Below are 26447 nucleotides of genomic sequence, written 5' to 3' on the forward strand. Positions count from 1 at the left end.
GTTTGTACTAGTTCTTAACATAATGGCTATGTTCATGCAACTAGCCCCTTATCATAAATTATCTATGATTAATTAATATTGAAGATTCAATGATAAAGGCAATCCGGTTGCTTCATAAACTGTGTGCAAGGCAAATATTAACATGTTACATTTTTTAATTAACAGTACAGTTCAAAAGGTTGGATACAGTAAGATTTTTGGTAACACTACAAATTTGAGTGGAAGGGAAAACACGCTGTTTTCGTGCATGCATCTTTAAATGCAAATGAGCTGCTGCTCCCCACCCAGCTTTCCAGAAGAGGGCGGAGCCTGTACAGCTCGTGCCGAGTCAGATAAACATCTGTTTAGTTTTTATTATCATCTCTATCGCGGCCACGCTCACTTGAGTTCTTCGTCATCATGAAAGTTTTTTATTGCATGCATTTTACAGCCATATCAGTTTAAACTCTTGATTCTGGTTTTCCGCGTGAGTATTAAACTAAGTTCTCTATCACGTCTTATTGCACTTAAACTGTCAAATACACACAAGGTTATGTCTGTGTATTAAAGTGACAACAGCGTAATACATAGTACCTACAGCCATATATGCTGTCAATATGAACCAAACAACAAAAGGAAAACAGAAAATGGCTGCACAGCACTTGATTGAATGACTATAGTAGCTTTAATAAGAATACATTTCATACTTGAATGCTGCTGTTAAATGCTCTGGCGAGGAGATAAACATGGCGGGCTGAGCTCATTGAGGGGAGGAGCTAAGCTAATAGGACAGATTCTGTTGCCAGTTGTGGGCGGGGCCTGTTCCAATGTGATGTCAGTCACATTGGAGTACATTCCTGATCAGCTCATTTTGAGACACGGTTTAAGATTTATGGAGAAAATAACAAATGGAGTGGATGGATTTTTACCACGACAGGGTGGTTGTGTACACACACTGCAGACACATATGTTCAGAAACTATTTAAAAGTGAATTTTGCATGATCGGTCCCGTTTAAGAAATGAATACTTTTCTTCAGCAAGGGTACATTAAATTAATCAAAAAGACATTTACAATCTTACAATAAAAAATGAAAAGAAATTCAGCAGGATAACTGTTTTTAACATTGATAATAATAAGGCATTTTTCTTGAGCAGCAAATCAGCATATCAGAATGATTTCTGAAGGATCGTGTGACACTGAAGACTGAAGAAATGGCTGCTGAAAATTCAGATTTACCATCACAGGAATAAATTAGAAAAAAAATATTGCAAATCACAAGAACACTTCACAAGTTTACAGTTTCTACTGTCAAATAAATGCAGTCTTGGTGAGAATTAGAGACTTCCTTCAAAAACAAATCTTACAGACCCCAAACAAACAACCAAATCAAGCCAAATCAACCTGTGAATGGATTACTTCTCATTGGCTTATCATTAAGGTATATAGAAGAAAGCATTTTAATATCAAAGCGCCTAATAACATGGCAGCTAACACCTCACAAATGTACATATACGCTTTGGCACAAGCACACTGCGGCAGACTAGTGAGTGGGAAAGGTGTTTGGACTGTCATTAAAGTGCCATTAAACTTCTTTTCCTATCTGACAGACAGCATAATCGTTCGATCACGTGTCCTCGTCTCATCACCATAAAGATGCTGTTTTGCAATGGAAAGGCAGTTTCAGAGCATTGCCATCGACTCAGCTCTGGAAATAGCAGCATGATTGCAATAATCAGTTTGATTAGTATGGCTAGCCGCAGCGCACGCACTCCTGCAGTCATCTGTTCACACACACACACACGCATTCTGAGACGCCCAGCTGGGAGAAACGGATACAACAGAGAATGCGTGACCTTTGAACTTGCATTGATCACAAGTCTAGAGAGTTTTTTTTTCTCGTTCCTGCCGACAGTGCATGACGACGGTGTTGCCAAGGAGACGCCTGACTCACTGTGTGATAATGAGCGGCGTGGCAGGTGTGTGTGTGTGGGACAGGAGAGCACGTGTGAGGATAGGCTGAGCTAATAGCAGGCCACTTGAGATGGGTTACATAATGCTGTGACTGCTGCAGTACCTGCTCACACTCTTTCTCCAGCAGCCTGTGAGTGATAATCACACACACACACACACACACACACACACACACACACACACACACACACACACACACACACACACACACACACACACACACACACACACACACACACACACACACACACACACCTGCTTCAATGTAAACCTGCAGTTGAAACTGTGCTGTGCTCAAAAAGTGTCATTCTCTAGAAGGGTTTTCTCTTTGAATATGAGCAGAGAAGCAGCTAGAGCGTGCTGCTTTTGCAGAGAGTTGCATTACTTGTGTTTTCAGGTGAATGGAGTCTACAAACACACGCTCAACAATTTAAAAGCCAGGCTGTAGTGTTTTGCATTCAGTCATTGTTTCCTAACCCATCCTAATATGAGAAAGAACAACACTGACAAAACTTAACAACCCTTAGTTATGCGTTGCCCATGTCTTAACTCTCCCATCACAGCTTTAATAAGGACCCTTGTGTTTGTAGCAACACTGGAGCTGTGTCCCAATGTGAAGGCTGCATCCTCCGAAGGCCGTATTTGATGGCTGATTGGCCGTATTTGATGGCTGATTGGCCGTATTTGATGGCCGATTGGCCGTATTTGAAGGCTGATTGCGTCAGAGCAGCGCGGCTAAGGATGTCCCAATTCAAAGGCTGCACCCTCCGAAGGTTGCATTTGAAGGCCGGTTGCATCACCGCGGCGCGATGAAGGCTGTCCCAATTCAATTCTGCATCCTTCGAAGGCCGGTTGCGTCACCGCGCCGCGACGAAGGCTACCCTGATTCAAAAGCGACGCCAAATGCACCCTTCGTTTCCCCGTGAAAGAAAGGATACTTAAATGGATCCTAAGCGGCCAATCCTACCCCATAAGTCATTGCGCTGGTGACGACAGCATTTTTATTTAAAAAAAGGGCGGCCGAGAGTTCAGTGTTGGTCGGCAAATTCACATTTAAATGTAAGTATGATGCTTTCATTTACTCAAATAGCTAGAGAAACCAGAGTTAAAAGCCACAAGTTTTTATTTCTTATTCATCTTAACTTATTCGTCACCATTGCGTGGCTTCATTTGTCAGGTGGTTTGAGGCAAAACTTGTGCTAATATAAGTTTAATAATTGTTTCAGGGAGCAAGGAGCAGACAGCTCAATTTATTCAATTGCGGTCTGAAAATGACCGTTCCTTTACGGGGGCGAAAAGCTCCACCAGCGTGGCTTGGAGGTAAGACAACAACCTATTTGTAATATTTGCACTAGTCTGTCTCACTTGTGTAGCCTATTATAAAAAAATATAAATGGCAATGGGGGTCGGTTTTGGTTCAATATGTCAGGTTTTGGTTCAAAATATGTTTTGGTTCAAACCTGAACCAAACATATACACTCACCGGCCACTTTATTAGGTACACCTGTCCAACTGCTCGTTAACACTTAATTTCTAAGCAGCCAATCACATGGCGGCAACTCAGTGCATTTAGGCATGTAGACATGGTCAAGACAATCTCCTGCAGTTCAAACCGAGCATCAGTATGGGGAAGAAAGGTGATTTGAGTGACTTTGAACGTGGCATGATTGTTGGTGCCAGAAGGGCTGGTCTGAGTATTTCAGAAACTGCTAATCTACTGGGATTTTCACGCACAACCATCTCTAGGGTTTACAGAGAATGGTCCGAAAAAGAAAAAACATCCAGTGAGCGGCAGTTCTGTGGTCGGAAATGCCTTGTTGATGCCAGAGGTCAGAGGAGAATGGCCAGACTGGTTCGAGCTGATAGAAGGGCAACAGTGACTGAAATAACCACTCGTTACAACCGAGGTATGCAGCAAAGCATTTGTGAAGCCACAACACGCACAACCTTGAGGCGGATGGGCTACAACAGCAGAAGACTCCACCGGGTACCACTCATCTCCACTACAAATAGGAAAAAGAGGCTACAATTTGCAAGAGCTCACCAAAATTGAACAGTTGAAGACTGGAAAAATGTTGCCTGGTCTGATGAGTCTCGATTTCTGTTGAGACATTCAGATGTTAGAGTCAGAATTTGGCGTAAACAGAATGAGAACATGGAACCATCATGCCTTGTTACCACTGTGCAGGCTGGTGGTGGTGGTGTAATGGTGTGGGGGATGTTTTCCTGGCACACTTTAGGCCCCTTAGTGCCAATTGGGCATCGTTTAAATGCCACGGCCTACCTGAGCATTGTTTCTGACCATGTCCATCCCTTTATGGCCACCATGTACCCATCCTCTGATGGCTACTTCCACCATGTCACAAAGCTCTAATCATTTCAAATTGGTTTCTTGAACATGACAATGAGTTCACTGTACTAAAATGGCCTCCACAGTCACCAGATCTCAACCCAATAGAGCATCTTTGGGATGTGGTGGAACGGGAGATTCCTATCATGGATGTGCAGCCGACAAATCTGCGGCAACTGTGTGATGCCATCATGTCAATATGGACCAAACTCCCTGAGGAATGCTTCCAGCACCTTGTTGAATCTATGTCACGAAGAATTGAGGCAGTTCTGAAGGCAAAAGGGGGTCCAACCCGTTACTAGCATGGGGTACCTAATAAAGTGGCCGGTGAGTGTATTTTTATTCAAAGATAACAGTCTGTCATTATTAGTCTTTAGTCTGCCACAAAAAAATAAAAAATAAATAAAAAACATTAAAATCATAAACTCAAATGTCATTGTGAAAAAAAAAAAATGCGTTACTGTTGTAACAGTGCACAGGCTAAATCAGACCTTTCAGGCTTTCAGGCTAATAAGCCTTATGCCAAAATTATTATTACAGCTAAATTGTGATCATTAAATAGGAAAACGAAATAATTGTGTAGATGATTTGCTTCAAGTGTAACCCGACATCAGACATTAAGGCCCGGCCGAAGTATTTTTTTGGCAGACAGTGACGCGACCAATCAATCACTCCTTTAATGCTGCGTTCACACGAGACGCGAATAGCGCGTCAAATTCGCGCCTACCGCGTATAGTTATATATAGCCTACGAATCCATTTGCGCGTCAAGAGCGTGGCTGCCTGCACATTCACTGTCCTCGCGGCTGCTGCAACTTGGGGGGGCTGGACGACTCAACTTCCACGGACAGTTTTTAATGTTTTATCAAGAATTTGCTTTAGTATAATTTTCGGGACAATTGGTTTTATGCCACAGCTTCACTACTTCCTGAACGTCAGCCAGCCCTGTGTTTCCTGTCTGTCATTATTGGACAAACTGATTAATCCAGGTGTGCCTGGCCTCAGTAACAATAATCAGGCACACCTGGATTAATCAGTTTGTCCAATAATGACAGACAGGAAACAAAGCGCTGGCTGAAGTTCAGGAAGTAGTGAAGCTGTGCATAAAGCCTATTAAGGCCGGTGTTACGTGTGTGCGTGTGTGTGTGTGTGTGTGTGTGTGTGTGTGTGTGTGTGTGTCTGCCCAGGTGTACTGCTGTTTGTCTGTCTTCTGCAGGTCCTGTGGGCACACCTGTCTCCAATTGGCAATCAGCTAGTGTGCACACCTGTTGGCAATCAGCAGGAGAGCGGGCGCTGTTACAAAGGGAAGAGAACAGGCAGACTGATAGAGGAGTGTGTGGAGAACAGACGTCTCTATACAGACAGCGTACCGGAGCTGGGTGATACTGCAGTGGCGTTAGTGGAGTCCGTGCAGTAGTGTGTAACAAGTCTGACCCTCGTGTTGGGGTTTACTCTCTCAGTGGAGAGAGGGTGGTAAATACTAGTGTTTGTAGTTGTTTTTTGTTGTACCTTTTTGATACTTACCTTTTTGTATCTGTTGTACCTTTTGGTTATTTAATGTTGTAAATAAACGCCATACTTGTTGATAAATTGGTATCCTTTGTTCCTTCAACCCGAAATGGTTTTATTATTGTCGCCAACCTCCTCCCTCCCTGGACGTTCCACTGGAGGTTCGTAACAATTTGGGGGCTCGTCCGGGATCTGTTTTCCCAAACATTTCGGGTTGTATGGGAGAAAGTGGTAAGCAATTATCATTTCTATTGGTGTTAAAATTGTTTCGTGTGGGTTTTCGCTGTCTAGTCTTTCCAGAGAAAATCTTTCCCCAGCTAGTTAGAAGTGTCTAGCTAGGCTGTTCTGCAGTCTTTCCATCGGGCACTTGGTTGTTATTTTTCCTTTATTATTTTCGGGGCGAATCCTGGGTGGGGACGAGATCCCTGTCGGGGGTAGGCTTTCGGGGCCTCGGCCGCCGAAGTTCGCCTTTAAAGTCGCCTCGAGCCCGGCAAGCCCCAGAAGACAGCTTAGGCTAAGTTTTGGGTAGGCAGGTCCTGGGGAAGTGGTTATTCTTTGGAGGGAGCTGGTATGTGATTGTTCTATTGTGTAACCTACGCGTTTTTGTTGTTGCGTGCCTGCGTACAGTTGTTCGTTGTATTGTTAGTTTGTGTTGGCCAGGTAGCTAATGTGGTGAGGATGGCTGTGTTTAGTTTAGAGGAGTTTGTAGCAAACCCTACGCTAGAGCAGCTTGATGGATGTAAGAAAACTGACCTGTTTGCTATCGCTAAACATTATGTTTTTCCTGTGTCTAGTTCCCTTGTTAAAGAAGAGTTACGGGCAGCTGTGACTGATGGGTTAGTGCAGAGCGGTGTTTTGAGATCATTAGATTTGCCCGCCGCGGCAGCAGTTACACCCGCCGGTGTGAAGCAGGGCGTGGATAAGCAGTGTACGATGCCGAGGTATGATCCGTTGTCCGTGGAATCCTCTCCTATTTCTGGAGGAGACGCGCGGCTGAAGGTTCGTTTAGCTCGACTCCAGTTGGAGAAGGAGGAGCGAGAACGCGAGCACCAGTTCAGGAGGGAGTTAGAGCTTAGAAAGTTAGAAGTTGAATCGACCAGGTTGTTGGAGCTAAAGAAGTTGGAGGCAGAAACAGCCATAAGAATGCGTGAGTTGGAGTTGCAGTCAGCGCAGTTCCCAGCCGCTGTTGCCGGCACAGTGTCATCAGGATCTAACGCTACTAGTAACTTTGATGTAAGTAAACATATTTCTCTGGTCCCTGTTTTCCGTGAAACCGATATTGAGAGCTATTTCACTGCATTTGAGCGCATTGCTGTTGCCCTGAGTTGGCCAAAGGACGTGTGGGTCATTCTGTTACAGTGTAAACTATCAGGGAAAGCTCAGGAGGCTTGCTCATCGTTGTCTGTGCAAGACAGCCTCTCTTATGAAAAAGTTAAGAGTGCCATTCTGCAGGTGTATGAATTAGTGCCAGAGGCATACAGGCAACGTTTTAGGGCTCTCAGAAAAGGGTTAGGTCAGACTTACATTAATTTTGCCAGAGAACAAGGGGTTTTGTTTGATAGGTGGCGTGCTGCATGTAAAGCCGATGATTTCTCCTCAGTACGCGAGTTGATGCTGTTGGAAGCATTTAAGAACTGTGTGTCTGAAAAGATTGTTGTTTATCTCAACGAACAGAAGGTAACCACGCTGCAGCAGGCTGCCACGCTAGCTGATGAGTTCGCTTTGACACACAAGAACACGTCTGTCAGACATTACTCATCCTTTTATGATGATCCTGTAAAGAAGCCTAGTAACACTCAGAACATTCGTGTTAGCTCAGGGGCACAAGGGGAAAAGCGTTGTTTTTACTGTCACAAACCTGACCATCTTATCGCAGATTGTGCTCTGTATAAACGAAAGCCTCAGCCTCCAGTGGCTAAACCACCAAAAGGAGTCGGGTTGATTAAGACTGTATCTCCCTGTGGTAGTCAGCTGGATTTGAAGGAACCTGATGAATGCTTCAGGCCATTTATTTCCAAGGGACTGGTATCCCTCACAGGTAAACCTGAGGATCAGCGTCCGGTCACAGTGCTGAGAGACACAGGTGGCTCACGCTCATTCATCCTGGCTAGCGTACTACCATTGACCCCTCAATCTGCCTGTGATGTGAGCACGGTAGTTCGAGGTATCGGGATGAGCTTTGTGCCTGCTCCTTTACATTCCATTCATGTGCAGTCCAAACTAGCATCTGGTTTTTTTCCCGTGGCTGTTCGGTCTCGTTTTCCTGTTGATGGTGTAGATTTTATCATGGGAAATGACATTGCTGGCGGAAAAGTGTATCCGGACCCCGAGGTGGTGGATACTCCTATCTCTGAAACTGAACCTGACGAGTTGGTTCAGAAGCACCCTGAAGTTTTTTCGGTCAGTGTATTGACTAGGGCGCAGGCTCGTAAGCAGGCCCAAGGGGTGGATCTCTCGGACTCGCTATTCTCCTCTATATTTAGGGGGGACCAGTTGTCCTCTAGTGGTGAGGCAGAGAACGGTCTCGGGAAGGGTCCTGTAAGTGTTGCCTCCTCTGTCAATGTTCCTAAAAAAACCTTGCCGTTAACCCGTGAAGCCCTTATCGATGCTCAAAAGAGTGATCTCACCCTGGCTAGATGTTTTGCTGCAGCTGAGTGTGATGCTAGTGGGTGCTCAAGTCAGCAGTGTTTTTTTATTGAGGATGGGGTGTTGATGCGTAAATGGGTCCCTCGGGATGGGACGGCAGATGATCTGAATGGGGGCTGTGACACTGTTTATCAGGTTGTAGTTCCGGTGGGATGGCGCCAGCATGTGCTAGGGTTAGCGCATGAACATTTGTGGTCGGGTCATCTTGGCGTCACTAAAACTTACAACCGTGTGCTCGAGCATTTCTTCTGGCCAGGCATTAAGGCAGATGTAACGCGCTATTGCAAAACTTGCAGTACATGCCAAATAGTTGGTAAACCAAATCAGGTCGTGCCTCCTGCCCCGCTGCATCCAATTCCCGCTCTTGGTGAACCATTCGAGCATGTTATTGTGGATTGCGTTGGTCCCTTGCCTAGGACTAAGTCAGGGAATCAGTTTTTGTTGACTGTGATGTGCGTGTCCACTCGTTTTCCTGAGGCTGTGCCATTAAGGAACATCACCGCTCCCACGATCACGAAAGCTCTAACGAAATTCTTTACTACTTTTGGGTTGCCAAAAGTAGTACGAACCGATCAAGGTACCAATTTCCTGTCCAAGACCTTCCGTCAGACGTTGCAAGCGCTGGGAATTTCACATTCCGTGTCTAGCGCTTATCATCCTGAATCACAAGGTGCACTTGAGCGTTGGCACCAGACGCTTAAGTCCACGTTAAAGAAATTTTGCTATGAGACAGAAAGAGACTGGGATGAAGGTGTGCCGTACGTGCTTTTTGCTGTTCGCAATGCTAAGCAAGAGTCTTTGGGGTTCAGTCCAACTGAACTTGTGTTTGGACATAGCGTACGAGGACCACTTAAGGTGTTTAAGGAACAGTTGGTGTCTAGCTCCTTGCCGAAGGTTAATGTATTGGATTTTGTATCCCAAAACAGGGAGCGGTTGCACCGTGCCACCTCCCTGGCAAAGAGGGCTCTAGCTCGGTCACAAGAAGGCATGAAGCAGCGGTTCGACAGAAAAACAGTTGAACGGCAATTTAAACCAGGTGAACAAGTATTGGTTTTACTGCCTGTGCTCGGCGCTGCCCTTACTGCTCGTTTTTCAGGACCCTATGTGGTGGAAAACAAAGTGTCGGAAACTGATTACATCATTCATACACCTGACCGTAAAAGAAAGAAACGCCTGTGTCACGTTAATATGTTGAAGCCCTATCATTCCAGAGAAGCGGCTCAGGTGAAGCAGGAAGTAACTCCGGAGACTGCTGCTCCAGGCAACACCATTGCTTCCTTGGTTTGTGACGGGGCGGAACCTGACGATGGTTTAGCAGGACTCGGTGAAGGTCACCAGGGTGGTAGGTTGCCCAATTCGGAGCTCTTGTCCGACCTAGAGGCACATTTATTCTACCTCTCCCCAGCTCAACGTGATGATGTTATGTTGTTAATAACTTCTCATCTCTCTCTGTTTAGCGATGTGCCGTCCCAGACCACTGTACTGCATCATGATATCAACATTGGGACAGCTGCCCCAATAAAGCAGCATGCCTATCGTTGTCCGCTGGCTAAGAGAGATATTATGAAAGATGAAGTTGATTACTTAATACGCAATGGGTTAGCCAGGCCCAGCTGTAGCCCATGGAGTTCCCCATGTTTACTTACCCCTAAGTCTGACGGTACGCTACGTTTCTGTACAGACTTTCGTAAGGTAAACGCAGTAACAGTCCCAGATTCGTTCCCTTTGCCCAGGATGGAGGACTGCATTGATAGTATTGGTCCCGCGGAATACATCACTAAGTTAGACCTGCTGAAGGGGTACTGGCAGGTGCCATTAACCCCTCGGGCATCTGATATCTCTGCATTTGTTACCCCTGACCACTTCATGCAGTATACGGTTATGGCTTTTGGACTGAGAAATGCGCCTGCAACATTTCAGCGCATGATGCATATAGTATTAGGGACTGTCCCAAATTGTAATGTCTACCTAGATGACGTGGTAGTGTACACAGACGATTGGACTAGTCACATGTCAATTTTGGCCGAGGTGTTCCAGAGGTTAGCGGCAGCGTCACTGACACTGAACTTAGCGAAGTGCGAGTTTGGAAAGGCCACCGTGACGTACTTGGGTAAGCAGGTGGGCTATGGCCAGGTCTGCCCTGTTGACGCCAAGGTGACTGCTGTACTAACCTACCCAGCCCCTACAACTAGACGTGAGCTCCGTCGTTTCCTTGGTATGGCTGGGTATTACAGGTGTTTTTGCAAAAACTTCTCAGTAGTTGTCGCCCCTCTGACTAGTTTGTGTAGTCCCACTGTCCCGTTCCTGTGGACGGACGAATGTCAACATGCTTTTGAAGCAGTGAAATCTGTTCTCTGTTGTGCCCCTGTCCTGGCTGCGCCAAACCTTTCTCTTCCCTTTAAGCTCGAGGTGGACGCGAGTGCCACCGGCGCTGGTGCTGTGCTGTTGCAGGATGGAGAAGGAGATGTCTGTCATCCGGTTAGCTACTTCTCTGTCAAGTTCAAGAAACACCAGCTCAATTACTCCACTATAGAGAAAGAAACCCTCGCAATGCTGCTTGCTTTGCAGCATTTTGAAGTCTATGTTGGTTATAACCCCTCTCCAGTTGTTGTATTTACAGATCATAACCCTTTGGTTTTCCTGTCCCAAATGTATAACCACAACCAACGCCTGATGAGGTGGGCTCTGTTGGTGCAGGGTTACAACTTGGAGATCCGTCATAAGAAAGGAGCTGACAACGTGATAGCCGACGCATTGTCTCGCGGGTGAGAAGTTTCCTTATTCATCCGCTGGGGGGGATGGGAGATGTCTGAGATTAGGTGGGAGTGTTTTTTGTTTTGTTCTGTCTCAAGTGGTAGTGAATTGTGACCTTATCCTTAGTCAAACCCCTAGTTTGATTTTATGGGGGGGAGTGTTACGTGTGTGCGTGTGTGTGTGTGTGTGTGTGTGTGTGTGTGTGTGTGTGTGTGTGTCTGCCCAGGTGTACTGCTGTTTGTCTGTCTTCTGCAGGTCCTGTGGGCACACCTGTCTCCAATTGGCAATCAGCTAGTGTGCACACCTGTTGGCAATCAGCAGGAGAGCGGGCGCTGTTACAAAGGGAAGAGAACAGGCAGACTGATAGAGGAGTGTGTGGAGAACAGACGTCTCTATACAGACAGCGTACCGGAGCTGGGTGATACTGCAGTGGCGTTAGTGGAGTCCGTGCAGTAGTGTGTAACAAGTCTGACCCTCGTGTTGGGGTTTACTCTCTCAGTGGAGAGAGGGTGGTAAATACTAGTGTTTGTAGTTGTTTTTTGTTGTACCTTTTTGATACTTACCTTTTTGTATCTGTTGTACCTTTTGGTTATTTAATGTTGTAAATAAACGCCATACTTGTTGATAAATTGGTATCCTTTGTTCCTTCAACCCGAAATGGTTTTATTATTGTCGCCAACCTCCTCCCTCCCTGGACGTTCCACTGGAGGTTCGTAACAGCCGGTTTCGGGATTCGGGACAACAGCTTAGATTTCGGGACTGTTCCGAATTTTTCGGGACTTCTGGTCGTGTTGATACAGAGCCACTTCACCAACCCCCCCTTTAAACTATATACTTTTGTGTAGTTTAATGTAAAACAATGCGTAGTGTTGTTTTACATTAAATAACTTTTGTTCCAATTCCTCGCTTTTCGTTGATTCTTTCATGTTGCCCCTTTTCCCCTAGACGGGGTGTAACAATGTGTTTGGTCGCTTCTAACTTCATCTCTGTTTGGCCCATATACAATGAATGGGGCTAAGCTAACTGCTCTCAAAGTTCTCCGCCCGACAGAGCGATTCAGTGCACGCACTGAGACGAGAGAGGTATGTATCAACTCGTCTTAGATAAGAGAATAACATAGTTTAATATGAAAAAACGGTGGAGTATCCCTTTAAATCACCTTTCTTTCCCATTCTGACATTCAGTTTGGAGTTCAGGAGATTGTCTTGACCAGGACCACACTACTAAATGCATTGAAGCAACTGCCATGTGATTGGTTGATTAGATAATTGCATTAATGAGAAATTGAACAGGTGTTCCTAATAATCCTTTAGGTGAGTGTATAACACCACACAGATTGTTCTCCTACCCTCCACGATAAACATTAGTCCCACTTAGCCAATTATCATAGAGAATAAGCGGTCTTAACGAAGGCTTTAATTACTACACTACTTTCAGTATGCTCTGTGAGATACCAGGAGCAAGAGAAGGTCACACACACAAATATAACCAAACAAATTAGAGCACACACACATCAAAAGACTTTAGGAATGCCATCAAGGGAGTCTTTCTCTTATTTTAAGAAAGTTCACGGTCTCCTTTAGCTGGCGCCTACTGAAGACAGTGCAATAGGAGTCAGAGACAGAGATATAAACACACACACACGTGGTGTTTTCATGTTTTATGGGGACTTTTCATAGACATAATGATTTTATACTGAACAACCTGTCTCCTATCCCCTTACACTAACCCTTGCCCTAAACCTACCCATCACAGAAAACTTTATGCATTTTTACATTTTCAAAAACATCGCTTTTTATATATCACTAATTTATAAGCCGTTTTCCTTGAGGGGACCAAAAAATGTATCTAAGGTATCTATCCAAATTTAGTGTATCTAGTCAGGTTCACACAGGTGTTCCATTAGAGTAACCGCACGTGTAATTCAACACATTAACTATGAACATGATCCAATAACGTTTGACAGACACAAAGTGTCCAAATACATTTTAGGGGTCACTGTATCATGGTACCAACTGTGCCAGAGGACTAACCTTAATCATTTGGGCCACGTAGCTCTCGGGTCCTGTGTACTCGGTGGGGTCCTTCACCTTCACCAAGACCAGGAAGTACAAATAGTGCCACATGCAGTGCTCTGACTTGATGTGCTCCTCAAAAGACACGGTCTTGTTATCAAACTTGTCTCTTTCAAGTCCTAAAGATGAGCAGATAATAAGAATGAATGATTCTTCAAAGAAAAGCCATTCTGTCTGTCAAAATCATTTGTTTTATTCATGGTATTCCACTGTTTATAGTCACTATAAAACCTTCCCCCACATCGGTTTTTCTCTAACATGGTCTTTATGTCCTCTTCAGTGGAGTAAATGTCACCATGATCATAGTTGAATCCATCAAATAAAAAGGCCTGTCACAGACCTCATATAAAAATTCAAAGGCAGTCAGAGTAACAGAATGTGACAGGGCATGACATCTGCTTAGAGCCGCACCACTGGCTAGTTCCGAACCATTCGAAGATGTTTCGCTGGTGTGCAGATGTTGAAAATACCTGCGTTTAAAGCTGTGATATTCTACACTTTTGTAGCATTTTATTTTTTGCATTAAAATAGGCAACAAAGGTTTTACTTGACAATTTTCAGCCCTCACTAAGAATTTTTTCAACTGTACCTTTAAAGTAACTTATGCATGTGGAATAGACTGAAATCTTAAAGAGGTCCTATTATGCCCTTTTACAAAGTCTTGATTTAGTTTTTGTAGTCTACTATAATAAGTTTTCATGCTTGAATGTTCAAAAAACATTTGTCACATATTTTACATTGCAGAAGCACCCCTCTTCCCAGTCTTTTAGTAACTCTGTTTAGTTCCGGTCTCTTATAAAGACCTTCCTTCTGAAAAGCACAGTGTGCTCTGATTGGTCTGCTGGACCAGCGTGTTGTTATTGGCCAACTGCTTAGAGTGTGTTTCGTAAATGTCACGCCTTTTACCATAACTGCAAGTTTCAACACACTACTAACGCAACTCAACTAGGCCGCGCACCTGTTTGTTTTTTTGTGTGTATGCCTTGGGCGGGAATTATTTAAATGTGGAATACTGTGAACGTATACGTTCCTGGAAGATTTGATGTCCCTTTGAATTAGACTTTGTGCTTTGTAGGTTTGTAGACCTTTTTCATGCTCAAACAGCAACATTACACACTAAAGAAAGTTGAAAATGTAAAAAAAATAAGCATAATGGGTCCTCTTTAAGCTCCATCACAGCACTCAATTTATCCCAGGATTTCCACTTTGAGGTATAAAGAACAATTCATATCAATTTTACTGAAAGATTCAGTGATTTTGTGAAAAGATTAAATAAAAAGACAAACATTTTCACGTTTTTAATGACAACATGAACCCTGCTATTCATTTTCATTTTAGCTCAGAAATTCTACAAAATATAGAAACAAACACTTATGATTAGCCAACCTCTGTTAGTTTCCTGTTACCCTGTTTTTCATAATATGTTCCCTTTAAGAAAGACATACCACAAATGAAGCAGGTGGTCTTCAGAATTTCTTCCTTTCTCTGTTTCTCACTCCTCAGGTCAGCGAAGGTGTCAATGATCACACCAAAGATGAGGTTCAATACAATGATGATGACAATGAAGAAGAACAAGAGGTCGAACACGACACGTGCCGGGAACATGGGCTCCTGAGGAGCAACAGCGAGGGGGTTATAAATGAAGATTTTACTTTATATATTTATATATGGAAAAGTGAAACATTACTAAATAAGACCTAAATGCAGTTTTTTATCAAATTATTGATCAGCAGTTTTCAATCATCCACAAAAAAAAATCATCCACAAAAAAAAAGACTCCTGACAGATCCTTTGAAGCAGCCATGACTGATTTTGCAACGCTTCAAAGAATATAGACAGATGCTCAGAGAGAGTGTAAATGAATGCAGGGGTCTTTAAAAGCATGATGTACAGATGCCTGCAGATTCCACTGCTTAAAACATGGATTATACTGACAGTATTAGAGACGCCACAAAGGATTTATTGGCGTATCTGATGTCTGAATGTGTTGCGTTGATGATATTCTGTTCACCTCTTTGGAGAGCTTGCGCAGAACATCTGCAATTCCTCCTCCGTTTCTCAGCCCATGGTTCAGAACCGTAATGATGCACATCAGCAGGGTGTCACACACACGCTCTTTATCCGCTTCTTCCACTGGGATGAACACACACACACAAATATACAGACATAGTAACACATTCAGACACATTTGTAATTATATATTCAAGAATATATATATATTTTTACTTATTTATATATTTAATATTTTAAGTATTTCTGCAGGTTCATAAATATTTATTCAGGTTTATAACTATATATTCAGGATTTTTACTTACATTTTTATTTATATATTTAGACTTCTAATTATATATTTAGATTAATTACTTTATATTGAGGATCTTACTTATTTATATAATTCAGTTTTATAACTATATTTTTACCTATATTTTATTATTTATTTAGATGTATAATTATCCAGAATTTTTATTATTTTTAAGATATATTTCTTGAAATATTTACATTTTTAATTATGCATTTAAATTTTTTTAATTGATCCCATTTTTTTAGAATAATTAATATTAATAAATAATAATCCACCAATCAATCATTACATTTATTCATCTATCCACCACATGCAAATAACAGGGATTTTTACTAGTGGTCTCTACTAGTACTCTACTTTTGGACCCCACTGTAGTGTATACAGTTTGAGAAGGCCATTAGACTTTTAAAAGACATTTTGCAGGAGCAGAGACTAAGAAAAGACACATCAACAAAGTAAAAAAGACAGGAAGATTGAAGAAACGAGCATGGAAAGGTAAGTAAGGAATAAGTTAGGGACACAGAGAGAGAGAGATGGGAGACAGTGAGGGAGAGGTCAAAGAAAGAAAGAAAGAGGGTGAGCGTGTGAGAGAAAGTGCGCACGTGTTGATATCTAGAAGCACAGGTGATCTTTAAAGACTCCCAGGGCAAAGCAGAACAAAGCAGCACATGAGTCATCTCAACACACACACACGGGTCATCTCAACACCTTAACCTCTATAATAAATACACAGGACCAACCTTTTACAAACATACACTTCAAAAAACCATAAACACACACGCACACACAAGTCACACGACATGCCACCACTAACGCAGATTATGCTAGAACATTCAGCTGAAGGGTGAGACAGAGGTTAAATCAAAAGAGAAACTGCAGTGCTGCACAGTAAATGCTGAATTATTCTTGATGTCTTTCTCAATGCGACATTCAAACTACACAATTAAATCCATGAGTCCAGGATTTTACAGTCTAACAATACACAAGCATAGCTGTGCAATGGAAGTCCCATTTGATGGGACATCACTATGGCAAACTGTGGTTCTAAAAAGTATCATTTAGGTAACACCTAAATAACTTTTAAAAATGCATGAATGTCATTACATTAGCCAAAAAATATACCAGATCAAGTGGCATCTGCAAAAATATTTCTAAGAACATCTAAAAAACAAAGTGTCCAAATACATTTAAATTTCTCACTATTAGTGTTTTATCATTTAAAAGCTTCTATTTGTGAAATGTTTTGCCTGAAAAGTGTGCTTGTGTGCCATTTCTTGAACTAAATGCCACTTGGTTTGGCATTTTACTGTCTATTTCAAGGACATTCATACATTTTATGTGTGGCCTACCTGTCCAGAAAGTTAAGGGGTGCTGCCACTGTAAAAACAAATACAGAGCTGACTTACCGTGGTTAGAACTAAAGGCAGAGTTGGAACAGGACTCAGTCAGACAGCTCATCGACTCCTTCACCGTTGGCCTCTCTAAAAAATAAACCAAACAAATACTCATCAGTTGAGTTTTTTGGTAAAACTGTTAAAATCTGCATTCATTGCATGCGTTTGTGAATTCAAAAGTTTGATTTAGCTAATTTGTCATAATTATTTCAGTTGAAGAAGTTGAAAGTGTTTTTTCTAGTGCTGTCAAATAATGTTTAATCGCGATTAATCACATCTAACATAAAAGCTTTTGTTTACATAATGTGTGTGTATATATATATATTATATTTATATATATATTGTATATATGTGTCTGTGGGTGTATACTGTATACCCACAAATATATTTATACATATACACTCACCGGCCACTTTATTAGGTACCCCATGCTAGTAACGGGTTGGACCCCCTTTTGCCTTCAGAACTGCCTCAATTCTTCGTGGCATAGATTCAACAAGGTGCTGGAAGCATTCCTCAGGGAGTTTGGTCCATATTGACATGATGGCATCACACAGTTGCCACAGATTTGTCGGCTGCACATCCATGATGCGAATCTCCCGTTCAACCACATCCCAAAGATGCTCTATTGGGTTGAGATCTGGTGACTGTGGGGGCCATTTTAGTACAGTGAACTCGTTGTCATGTTCAAGAAACCAATTTGAAATGATTCGAGCTTTGTGACATGGTGCATTATCCTGCTGGAAGTAGCCATCAGAGGATGGGTACATGATGGCCATAAAGGGATGGACATGGTCAGAAACAATGCTCAGGTAGGCCGTGGCATTTAAACGATGCCCAATTGGCACTAAGGGGCCTAAAGTGTGCCAAGAAAACATCCCCCACACCATTACACCACCACCACCAGCCTGCACAGTGGTAACAAGGCATGATGGATCCATGTTCTCATTCTGTTTACGCCAAATTCTGACTCTACCATCTGAATGTCTCAACAGAAATCGAGACTCATCAGACCAGGCAACATTTTTCCAGTCTTCAACTGTTCAAATTTGGTGAGCTCTTGCAAATTGTAGCCTCTTTTTCCTATTTGTAGTGGAGATGAGTGGTACCCGGTGGAGTCTTCTGCTGTTGTAGCCCATCCGCCTCAAGGTTGTGCGTGTTGTGGCTTCACAAATGCTTTGCTGCATACCTCGGTTGTAACGAGTGGTTATTTCAGTCACTGTTGCCCTTCTATCAGCTCGAACCAGTCTGGCCATTCTCCTCTGACCTCTGGCATCAACAAGGCATTTCCGCCCACAGAACTGCCGCTCACTGGATGTTTTTTCTTTTTCGGACCATTCTCTGTAAACCCTAGAGATGGTTGTGCGTGAAAATCCCAGTAGATTAGCAGTTTCTGAAATACTCAGACCAGCCCTTCTGGCACCAACAATCATGCCACGTTCAAAGTCACTCAAATCAACTTTCTTCCCCATACTGATGCTCGGTTTGAACTGCAGGAGATTGTCTTGACCATGTCTACATGCCTAAATGCACTGAGTTGCCGCCATGTGATTGGCTGCTTAGAAATTAAGTGTTAACGAGCAGTTGGACAGGTGTACCTAATAAAGTGGCCGGTGAGTGTATCTGTCTATGTGTGTGTACGTGTCTGTATATATATACATAGGCACACATACTGTATACATGTATGTATATATATACACTCACCAAAAGGATTATTAGGAACACCTGTTCAATTTCTCATTAATGCAATTATCTAATCAACCAATCACATGGCAGTTGCTTCAATGCATTTAGGGGTGTAGTCCTGGTCAAGACAATCTCCTGAACTCCAAACTGAATGTCAGAATGGGAAAGAAAGGTGATTTAAGCAATTTTGAGCGTGGCATGGTTGTTGGTGCCAGACGGGCCGGTCTGAGTATTTCACAATCTGCTCAGTTACTGGGATTTTCACGCACAACCATTTCTAGGGTTTACAAAGAATGGTGTGAAAAGGGAAAAACATCCAGTATGCGGCAGTCCTGTGGGCGAAAATGCCTTGTTGATGCTGGAGGTCAGAGGAGAATGGACCAGCTGATTCAAGCTGATAGAAGAGCAACTTTGACTGAAATAACCACTCGTTACAACCGAGGTATGCAGCAAAGCATTTGTGAAGCCACAACACGCACAACCTTGAGGCGGATGGACTACAACAGCAGAAGACCCCACCGGCCACCACTCATCTCCACTACAAATAGGAAAAAGAGGCTACAATTGGCAAGAGCTCTTCAAAATGGGACAGTTGAAGACTGGAAAAATGTTGCCTGGTCTGATGAGTCTCGATTTCTGTTGAGACATTCAGATGGTAGAGTCAGAATTTGGCGTAAACAGAATGAGAACATGGATCCATCATGCCTTGTTACCACTGTGCAGGCTGGTGGTGGTGGTGTAATAATGTGGGGGATGTTTTCTTGGCACACTTTAGGCCCCTTAGTGCCAATTGGGCATCGTTTAAATGCCACGGCCTACCTGAGCATTGTTTCTGACCATGTCCATCCCTTTATGGCCACCATGTACCCATCCTCTGATGGCTACTTCCAGCAGGATAATGCACCATGTCACAAAGCTCGAATCATTTCAAATTGGTTTCTTGAACATGACAACGAGTTCACTGTACTAAAATGGCCCCCACAGTCACCAGATCTCAACCCAATAGAGCATCTTTGGGATGTGGTTGAACGGGAGCTTCGTGCCCTGGATGTGCATCCCACAAATCTCCATCAACTACATGATGCTATCCTATCAATATGGGCCAACATTTCTAAAGAATGCTTTCAGCACCTTGTTGAATCAATGCCACGTAGAATTAAGGCAGTTCTGAAGGCGAAAGGGGGTCAAACACAGTATTAATATGGTGTTCCTAATAATCCTTTAGGTGAGTGTATATATATATATATATATATATATTTAAATATATATACACACATATATTATGTAAAGAAAAACATTTATGTTATATGTGATTAATCGCGATTAAATCGATTTGACAGCACTAGTTTTTTCACAATAGAAAAGCTTTATTAAATCATGTTTGTTGTGTTCCAGTGTATGCGTGTGCCCTTTCTGTCCCCAGTGCTTGTGCAGTGCTGCAGTGCACAGAGGAAGTGATTACATAAGGGAGTGTGGCCACTGCTGGGTTATGCAACAGGTGCCATGTGCTGGCAGGTCCTCTCCTATCTCAACAACGCTACATGGCCATGTGTTCATATAAACACACATACACGGAATGTCTTCACCGTCACGCATCCACATGTACATACTGAATTCATCGCAGATGTGCTACTCTCTCTAAAAGAGACATTTTACTGCCATTCATACCAAGTCATTTACATATGCGATACGCAGGGTTGCACATTAGCACATGATAATGACTTCATCCGTGCAGAACATTTGGGAAATATGAAACGAAAGACCAAAACCACATGTTCTATGCAATGTGCAGCTGGAGAGATAGGAGGCCATTACAGCAAAGAGCGTGACGGGGACATCATGTACACTTCATGCTTACTTAAAGAAGGGAGGCGGTCTACTTCCATAAGGAAGTCATCTTTAAAAAAGAGGAAGGCCACAATGGAAAAGAGGTAGACCAGGATGATAGCCAGAACAGCTGTGAGGAAGATGGAGCGGCCGTTCTTTGTCACACTCCTCATCACGTTTAGGAGTGTTTCCTCTCTACGTACAAGATCAAACAACTAGAGAAGAAGGAAAGAAAAAGGAATATTATACTAAGATGTTTACAAAAACATTAAATTATTTAAATTATCATTGTTCTAAAGCCAAAATAAATTATTACATTTGCATTAAATTAATCAAAAGTGACAATATTTTGTAGCAATGCAAAATAATTTATTATTTAAAACGCTGTTCTTTTGCACTTTCTATTAATCAAAGAATCCTGAAAAAAAAGTATCACGGTTTCCACAAAAATATTAAGCAGCACAACTGTTAATAATGATAATAATTTCATTAGCACCAAATCAGCATATTAAAATGATTTCTGAAGGATCATGTGACACTAAAGACTGGAGTAATGATACTGACCATTTGCTTTGCCATCACAGGAATAATTTACATTTTAAAATATATTAAAAAATAAAACGTTTATTTCAAATATTATTATTTTACACTGTTACTGTTTTTACTGTATTTTGATAAAATAAATGCAGCCTTAGTGATTATAAGAAACATTTATAAACATAAAAAAAATATGTGCACAAAAACATTCGTTTTTTATTTCTTAATGTTAAAACTAGCGCTGTCAATAGAATAAAATTAATTCGAACTAATCTCATAATTTCTGTTCAGTTTTTAGAAGCCAGAAAGAAACTGTAATAGTAAAAAAATCAGTAAATGTGTTAAATGATTGTATCATCTATTTACCGGTAAATAATATCCTAAGCTAACAACTTTGACAGCCATAAAAATACATTGAGATTTTTCTTTCTCTCAAAGCAAGCATCCCTGGACCCCACTTAAAAAAAACCCCCAAAAAACAGAATTAAATCATTAATATTTTTAATAAAATATATATATTGCAAAAAGTGTGAAATCGTACCAGGATACTGTAGAAGAACTCATGCACGAACAGACCCAGCATGCACACAATGACGTAACCGACGTGCAGAAGGAAGAAGATGTCCATGATAACTGCTTTGTACCCTCGTGTGAACGTGCCCTGGTTCCCCAGAAAACTAACCAGGAACACGATTTTATTCAGCAGCTGTGAGAAGACATTAGAAGATAATACAATAGATCCTTACAATCACATTAAAATATCCTTCAATACAAACACTTTTCACTAATAGCAAAGAAAAAACAACGATAAATGCAAATAATATAATGCACCTAAACCATATAAATCATGAATAGTTGGGGAAAAATAGGCTTTTAAATGAAAGGAAAATGTTTCCATATCCTTTGTTGTTATCTTCAAAGCAAGTAAATATGGGCCTGTTTATACCTGGTCATGCGTTTTTTTCCCTGATAAATCGTGAGGAGACCAGTTGTAAATGCCCTCCGAAACGCTTTCGAGGTGGATATAGGGTGTATTCACACCAGGAAAGTCCGATAGTTCACTTGCTTTGGTCCGGACCAAATAATTTTTTTTTTTTTTTTTTTTGTACGGTTCGCTTTCACACTGCTCTTTTTGCAAGTGAACCAAAATTTGTAAACAAAACCACACGTGTGCTAAGGTCGTCCATTCATTGGACAAGGATTCTCAAGTAGGGAAATCAGGAAGTGCAAAAAAGGCTCAGCATGGAGATATTTTGTACTGCAATATTTGTTATTTTACTAATTTTGTGTTATTCTGTACAAACGCAATATGAATAAACTTCGCAGAAGACGGATAAGGTATAAAGTTTTCATTCATAGAGAGGGGCTATGTTCACACATTCAAATAATGATATTCTTATTGTATATACTGCTAACAAGCTGTCAATGTTAACGCTTGCGATTAAGTTTGTCCAGTTTAACGCAGCATCATCCTTGTATTGTAACTATCGTTACATTATATGAACTGCAAAAGCTTTTTTTGCATCTATGCGCGATTAGACTAAAGAGAACGCTCTATATGTGAATGTCCTGATGCACACACTCATTCATTCATTCATTCCATTGATGCACACACGATGCGCAGAAAGACGCGCAACAGTATCGTGTGGCCAGACAGCGCGCCGGAATGGAATTCTCTTTCGCACTTGAACAACAATAACACAAACCATTATGCCAAAATCTCCGACTACGGAAGCCTGTTAACTCAAAGGCGCAGTGCTTTCTTGCAATTGGGTCGGTTCATGTTCACACCGTAAACGAACTGTACCAGAGTTCGCTTGGAACCGTACCGAGACCACCTCCTCAGCTGGGTCTCGGTTCGGTTGTTTGGTCCGCACCCGAGTTCGATTGCTGTATTCACACCTGCCCAAAAGGTCCGCACCAAGGGGGGAAAAGAACTAGAGTTCGATTCAATCGAACCAAAAAAGGCAGGTGTGAATACACCCATAATATATATCCGATCACTCAAACCACTTCAGGGGGAGGTATGAGACAAAAGACGAAACTGGACAAGTGTAAATGCATCTGGTTATTGGGAGCCACATATATAAATGTTACTCCTCCCAATTTTTGAGCGTGTTATAGGCTACAGTCAATCTGATCAGTAAACATGCATGAAGTGACATGGCCGTAAGCCTTGAATTTAGTGCAAATTCATGTGTCAGCTAGTACTTACTCAAAACCATGAGCAAGGTGAAAGAAAGTATATACCGTCTGCACTTGCAGCGAGGATAAACATGGTTTGTGGCGACTACTAGAAGATGTGGCGAGTGGCATCTAGTATAACAGATCCCAGACTTCTAGAATCTGTTTCAGCACATGTCTCTGTTGGTCCTTCATGTGGTGCCATAATGGCTGAGGAGACGCCAGCTTGAACAGACGCAAACAGACTGACACAACAGAGGGACGTGTCAGCAGTTTGAAGGCTGGACTGGAGCTCCATTTGGCTGAGAGGGAGGCATGAAATCACTCTCATTTTTTATCTGAACGCACATCAAGCACATCAGCCGCTTCTGTCATCATACATGTAACTGACACTGATGCAAAATGGCAACGCTAGATCCTCTGCTGCCATCTTTCATATTTAGCCAGATATCGAGCGGCTTTTTTGTAATTAATAGGTATTAACGATTAATGAGGACATGAGGTGTTAGTGGATGGTCTTTTCTAATAGAAGTTCGGTTGGTTTATAAATGTAAAATACACTTTGACACTTAATCAGTTCACGGACGCTGAATACTGACGGGCTAAATGAAGCGTGAATGGTTAGTAATGAATTTGCCTTACGTTGGCGGCCCCCAGAAGCAGCAGTGTGGGTCCTAAGCCCAGTGTGTAAATAGAGCGGAAGATGACAGTGACCAGGAACGCCAGGATACCTCCACGCCGGGGAAGAACAAACAATGTGAAGGTGCTCACGACCACTGCCACCCAAAGCAATACCGACAAGAATGGAGGCAAGATACCTAACAGACAAAACAAAGAACTGCATGAAGATTTTTGGGTGAACTACCCCTTGAATTAATATCATTATGATGTAATGACCTTTAGAATTTGTAAAAATAAAAAATAAATATTTCAGTGTTTTCCATTAAAATTTTTCTGGATCCCATTTTAATGGTTTAAAGGATAATTGAATAATTTATTACAATTTTAACAACAAGAATGCGATATGAAATGTGGCCACAACAGAGGTTTGCAATTAAAGAGGTTTATTTAAAACATGGATGAAAAACAGTGATACACCTTTAAAATAATGTTTTAAAAACTTTATTTTAATTATTATTATTGTCATTATTACTTTAAGAAGTACATTATACTGTACAATATATAATTCTGTCATAATTTGATCAAGTTAGAGCAAACCTTTATTTTAGCAGTTTGTATTAAAGTCGTGCTTAGTTTTTATTAAATGAAAAGGTGCAATGCTGGATTAAGTGACTCTCAGAGCAGCTCTAGAGAAGTTTATATGAAACTTCACAAAAACACTACGTGTGTACCTGAGTAAGTGTAGCAGATGAAACTGTGCCGCTAATTCACACAGAACATGCAAACTTCATATCTAAATTTAATATTCACAGACACTAGTCCATATACGATTTGATGTGGACTTTTGATTAATTCCTCCAATTTTTGCTAAATTCAGTTTGTGTTTCGTGCCACGGAAATGATAGGGCCATAATTATGCAACTTTTTAGATGTCAAGAATCAAAGCCGTACCTTCATCTCCATCATCTCCAAATGGGTAGAAAAGAGCCACAGCCAAGTTGATTAACACAGCCAAGTTAAAGGAGATACTACCCCATAGAGATATATGTTTTGACACCCAGAAAAGTGGTGCATTATCTGCAAACACACACCAATACATCAGTATAATAACTCTGGCAGAGACTCAAACTTGTGATAAATTGTTACATTTGAGTAAAGTAAAAACAACCCACTTCTTATTTTCTTCTGCCACCTCATCTCATTGTAGAGGTCATCAAACTGCTGGAAGAAGTCGTTGACCTTGCTGCCCTGGTCGTCTCGCTCTGTGGTGGTGAATACACGCACTTTTGATTCTTCTGTTAAGTACTCACAGATGTTGGGCACAGGAAACACGATCTGCTCCATTGTGCGATCATGACGAACAATCTAAAAATGTAATTAAAAAAAAGTATACAAATATTTTTTTTTGGAAGATCAGTAATAAATCATGTTTAAATAATACACTTTGACTTAAATTTCTGATAAAAGCAACGATATGTAAATAGGTCATCAAATGTGTCATAATAAAGTTACAGAAATTAAGTTAAATTAAGCAGTTATCTTGAACTCTCAAATTGACGTACCTCTATCTGAGCAGTGTGGTTGGCGTAGTATCGGAGCGCTGTCTCTCCCTCGATGCTGGGGTCTAGGCTAGGTTTCAAACTCTGCTGGAGGAGTTTATTGTGGCGTGCCAACTGATCATAAAAACAAAAAAAAACTTCAGTCAACACAACAGATTCAGAAACAACAGTTCCATATCAGGTTGATTCTTCAAATATGGTCACTTCTGGCCCTGTGGACTATTCTACTAATAATGTCCATCAGTGGACATACATCCTGTACAGGTGAATTCTGTAATTTTTGCTTAAAAACATAAACATTCCACCACAGTTTCATTTTCAACTTACCTCAAATTATGTGTTAAATTTGATAAAATTGTTTAATGAAAATGACGAATGTGGAAATTACATTTTTGTAATAAAATGGCCTCTATTTTGTCTTGCTAAATTTAATTTCATAGCTAGAATTTTATGTATGCTAATACACAATTATTAAGTTAAAGCAAAATGGACAAGAACGGTGGCAAGATACCCAGCATATAAAACAAAATTGTGAATCCAAACATTGTGAATAACAACATTTTGTGGTGAACTAGCCCTATAAATAATGATTATGCAACTAATTGAATTTAACTAAGTGTAATTTTCATGATTTAAAAAATGCATATTTTTAAAAACTTTTTGCATAACTAAATAAAAATTCCAACATGATTGAAAATGATGGACAGTCAAAAAAAAGAAGAAGAGTGTTTTCAAGTGATATCTTTTTTTCTTTATTTTCGTATTTAATTTTTTTCTCATATCTCTTGGTAAATAAGTACACTAACTTTTGATAAAAATGTATTACCTAAAAAAGTTTAACTTTTTTTTTATGTGGTGGAAATAATGCTACAACTGAGGGAGTCATAATTTGTGTAAAAAAATAAATAAAATATATATATATATAAATTTAAAACACAAATTAAAATATAGATAAAATATAGATTAATATATATATATATATATATATATATGGGCTATACATTTGTATATATAAATATATATATATATAGTTTTCACAAAATTAGCATTGA

At 41.2% G+C, this 26447-nt stretch overlaps 1 protein-coding gene across 2 annotated transcripts in view; it reads right to left on the bottom strand.

Annotated features, from left to right (window-relative positions):
• itpr2 (inositol 1,4,5-trisphosphate receptor, type 2) overlaps positions 1 to 26447 on the bottom strand; it is a 114782-nt gene that overhangs the window by 6993 nt on the left and 81342 nt on the right. For both annotated transcript variants that reach the window (XM_056261208.1, XM_056261209.1), the window contains 10 exons: positions 25399 to 25509; positions 25009 to 25201; positions 24788 to 24913; positions 23858 to 24033; positions 21573 to 21737; positions 20526 to 20709; positions 16994 to 17068; positions 15297 to 15418; positions 14731 to 14896; positions 13244 to 13404 (listed from right to left, as the gene is read on the bottom strand). In XM_056261208.1, coding sequence (XP_056117183.1) covers positions 13244 to 13404; positions 14731 to 14896; positions 15297 to 15418; positions 16994 to 17068; positions 20526 to 20709; positions 21573 to 21737; positions 23858 to 24033; positions 24788 to 24913; positions 25009 to 25201; positions 25399 to 25509 — 1479 coding nt within the window. The remainder of the gene's footprint in view (positions 1 to 13243; positions 13405 to 14730; positions 14897 to 15296; positions 15419 to 16993; positions 17069 to 20525; positions 20710 to 21572; positions 21738 to 23857; positions 24034 to 24787; positions 24914 to 25008; positions 25202 to 25398; positions 25510 to 26447) is intronic.

The sequence above is a fragment of the Rhinichthys klamathensis genome, unplaced genomic scaffold (genome assembly GCF_029890125.1).
Source record: "Rhinichthys klamathensis goyatoka isolate OS25496 unplaced genomic scaffold, OSU_Roscu_1.1 h1tg000181l_1, whole genome shotgun sequence".
Classification (NCBI taxonomy): Eukaryota; Metazoa; Chordata; class Actinopteri; order Cypriniformes; family Leuciscidae; genus Rhinichthys; species Rhinichthys klamathensis.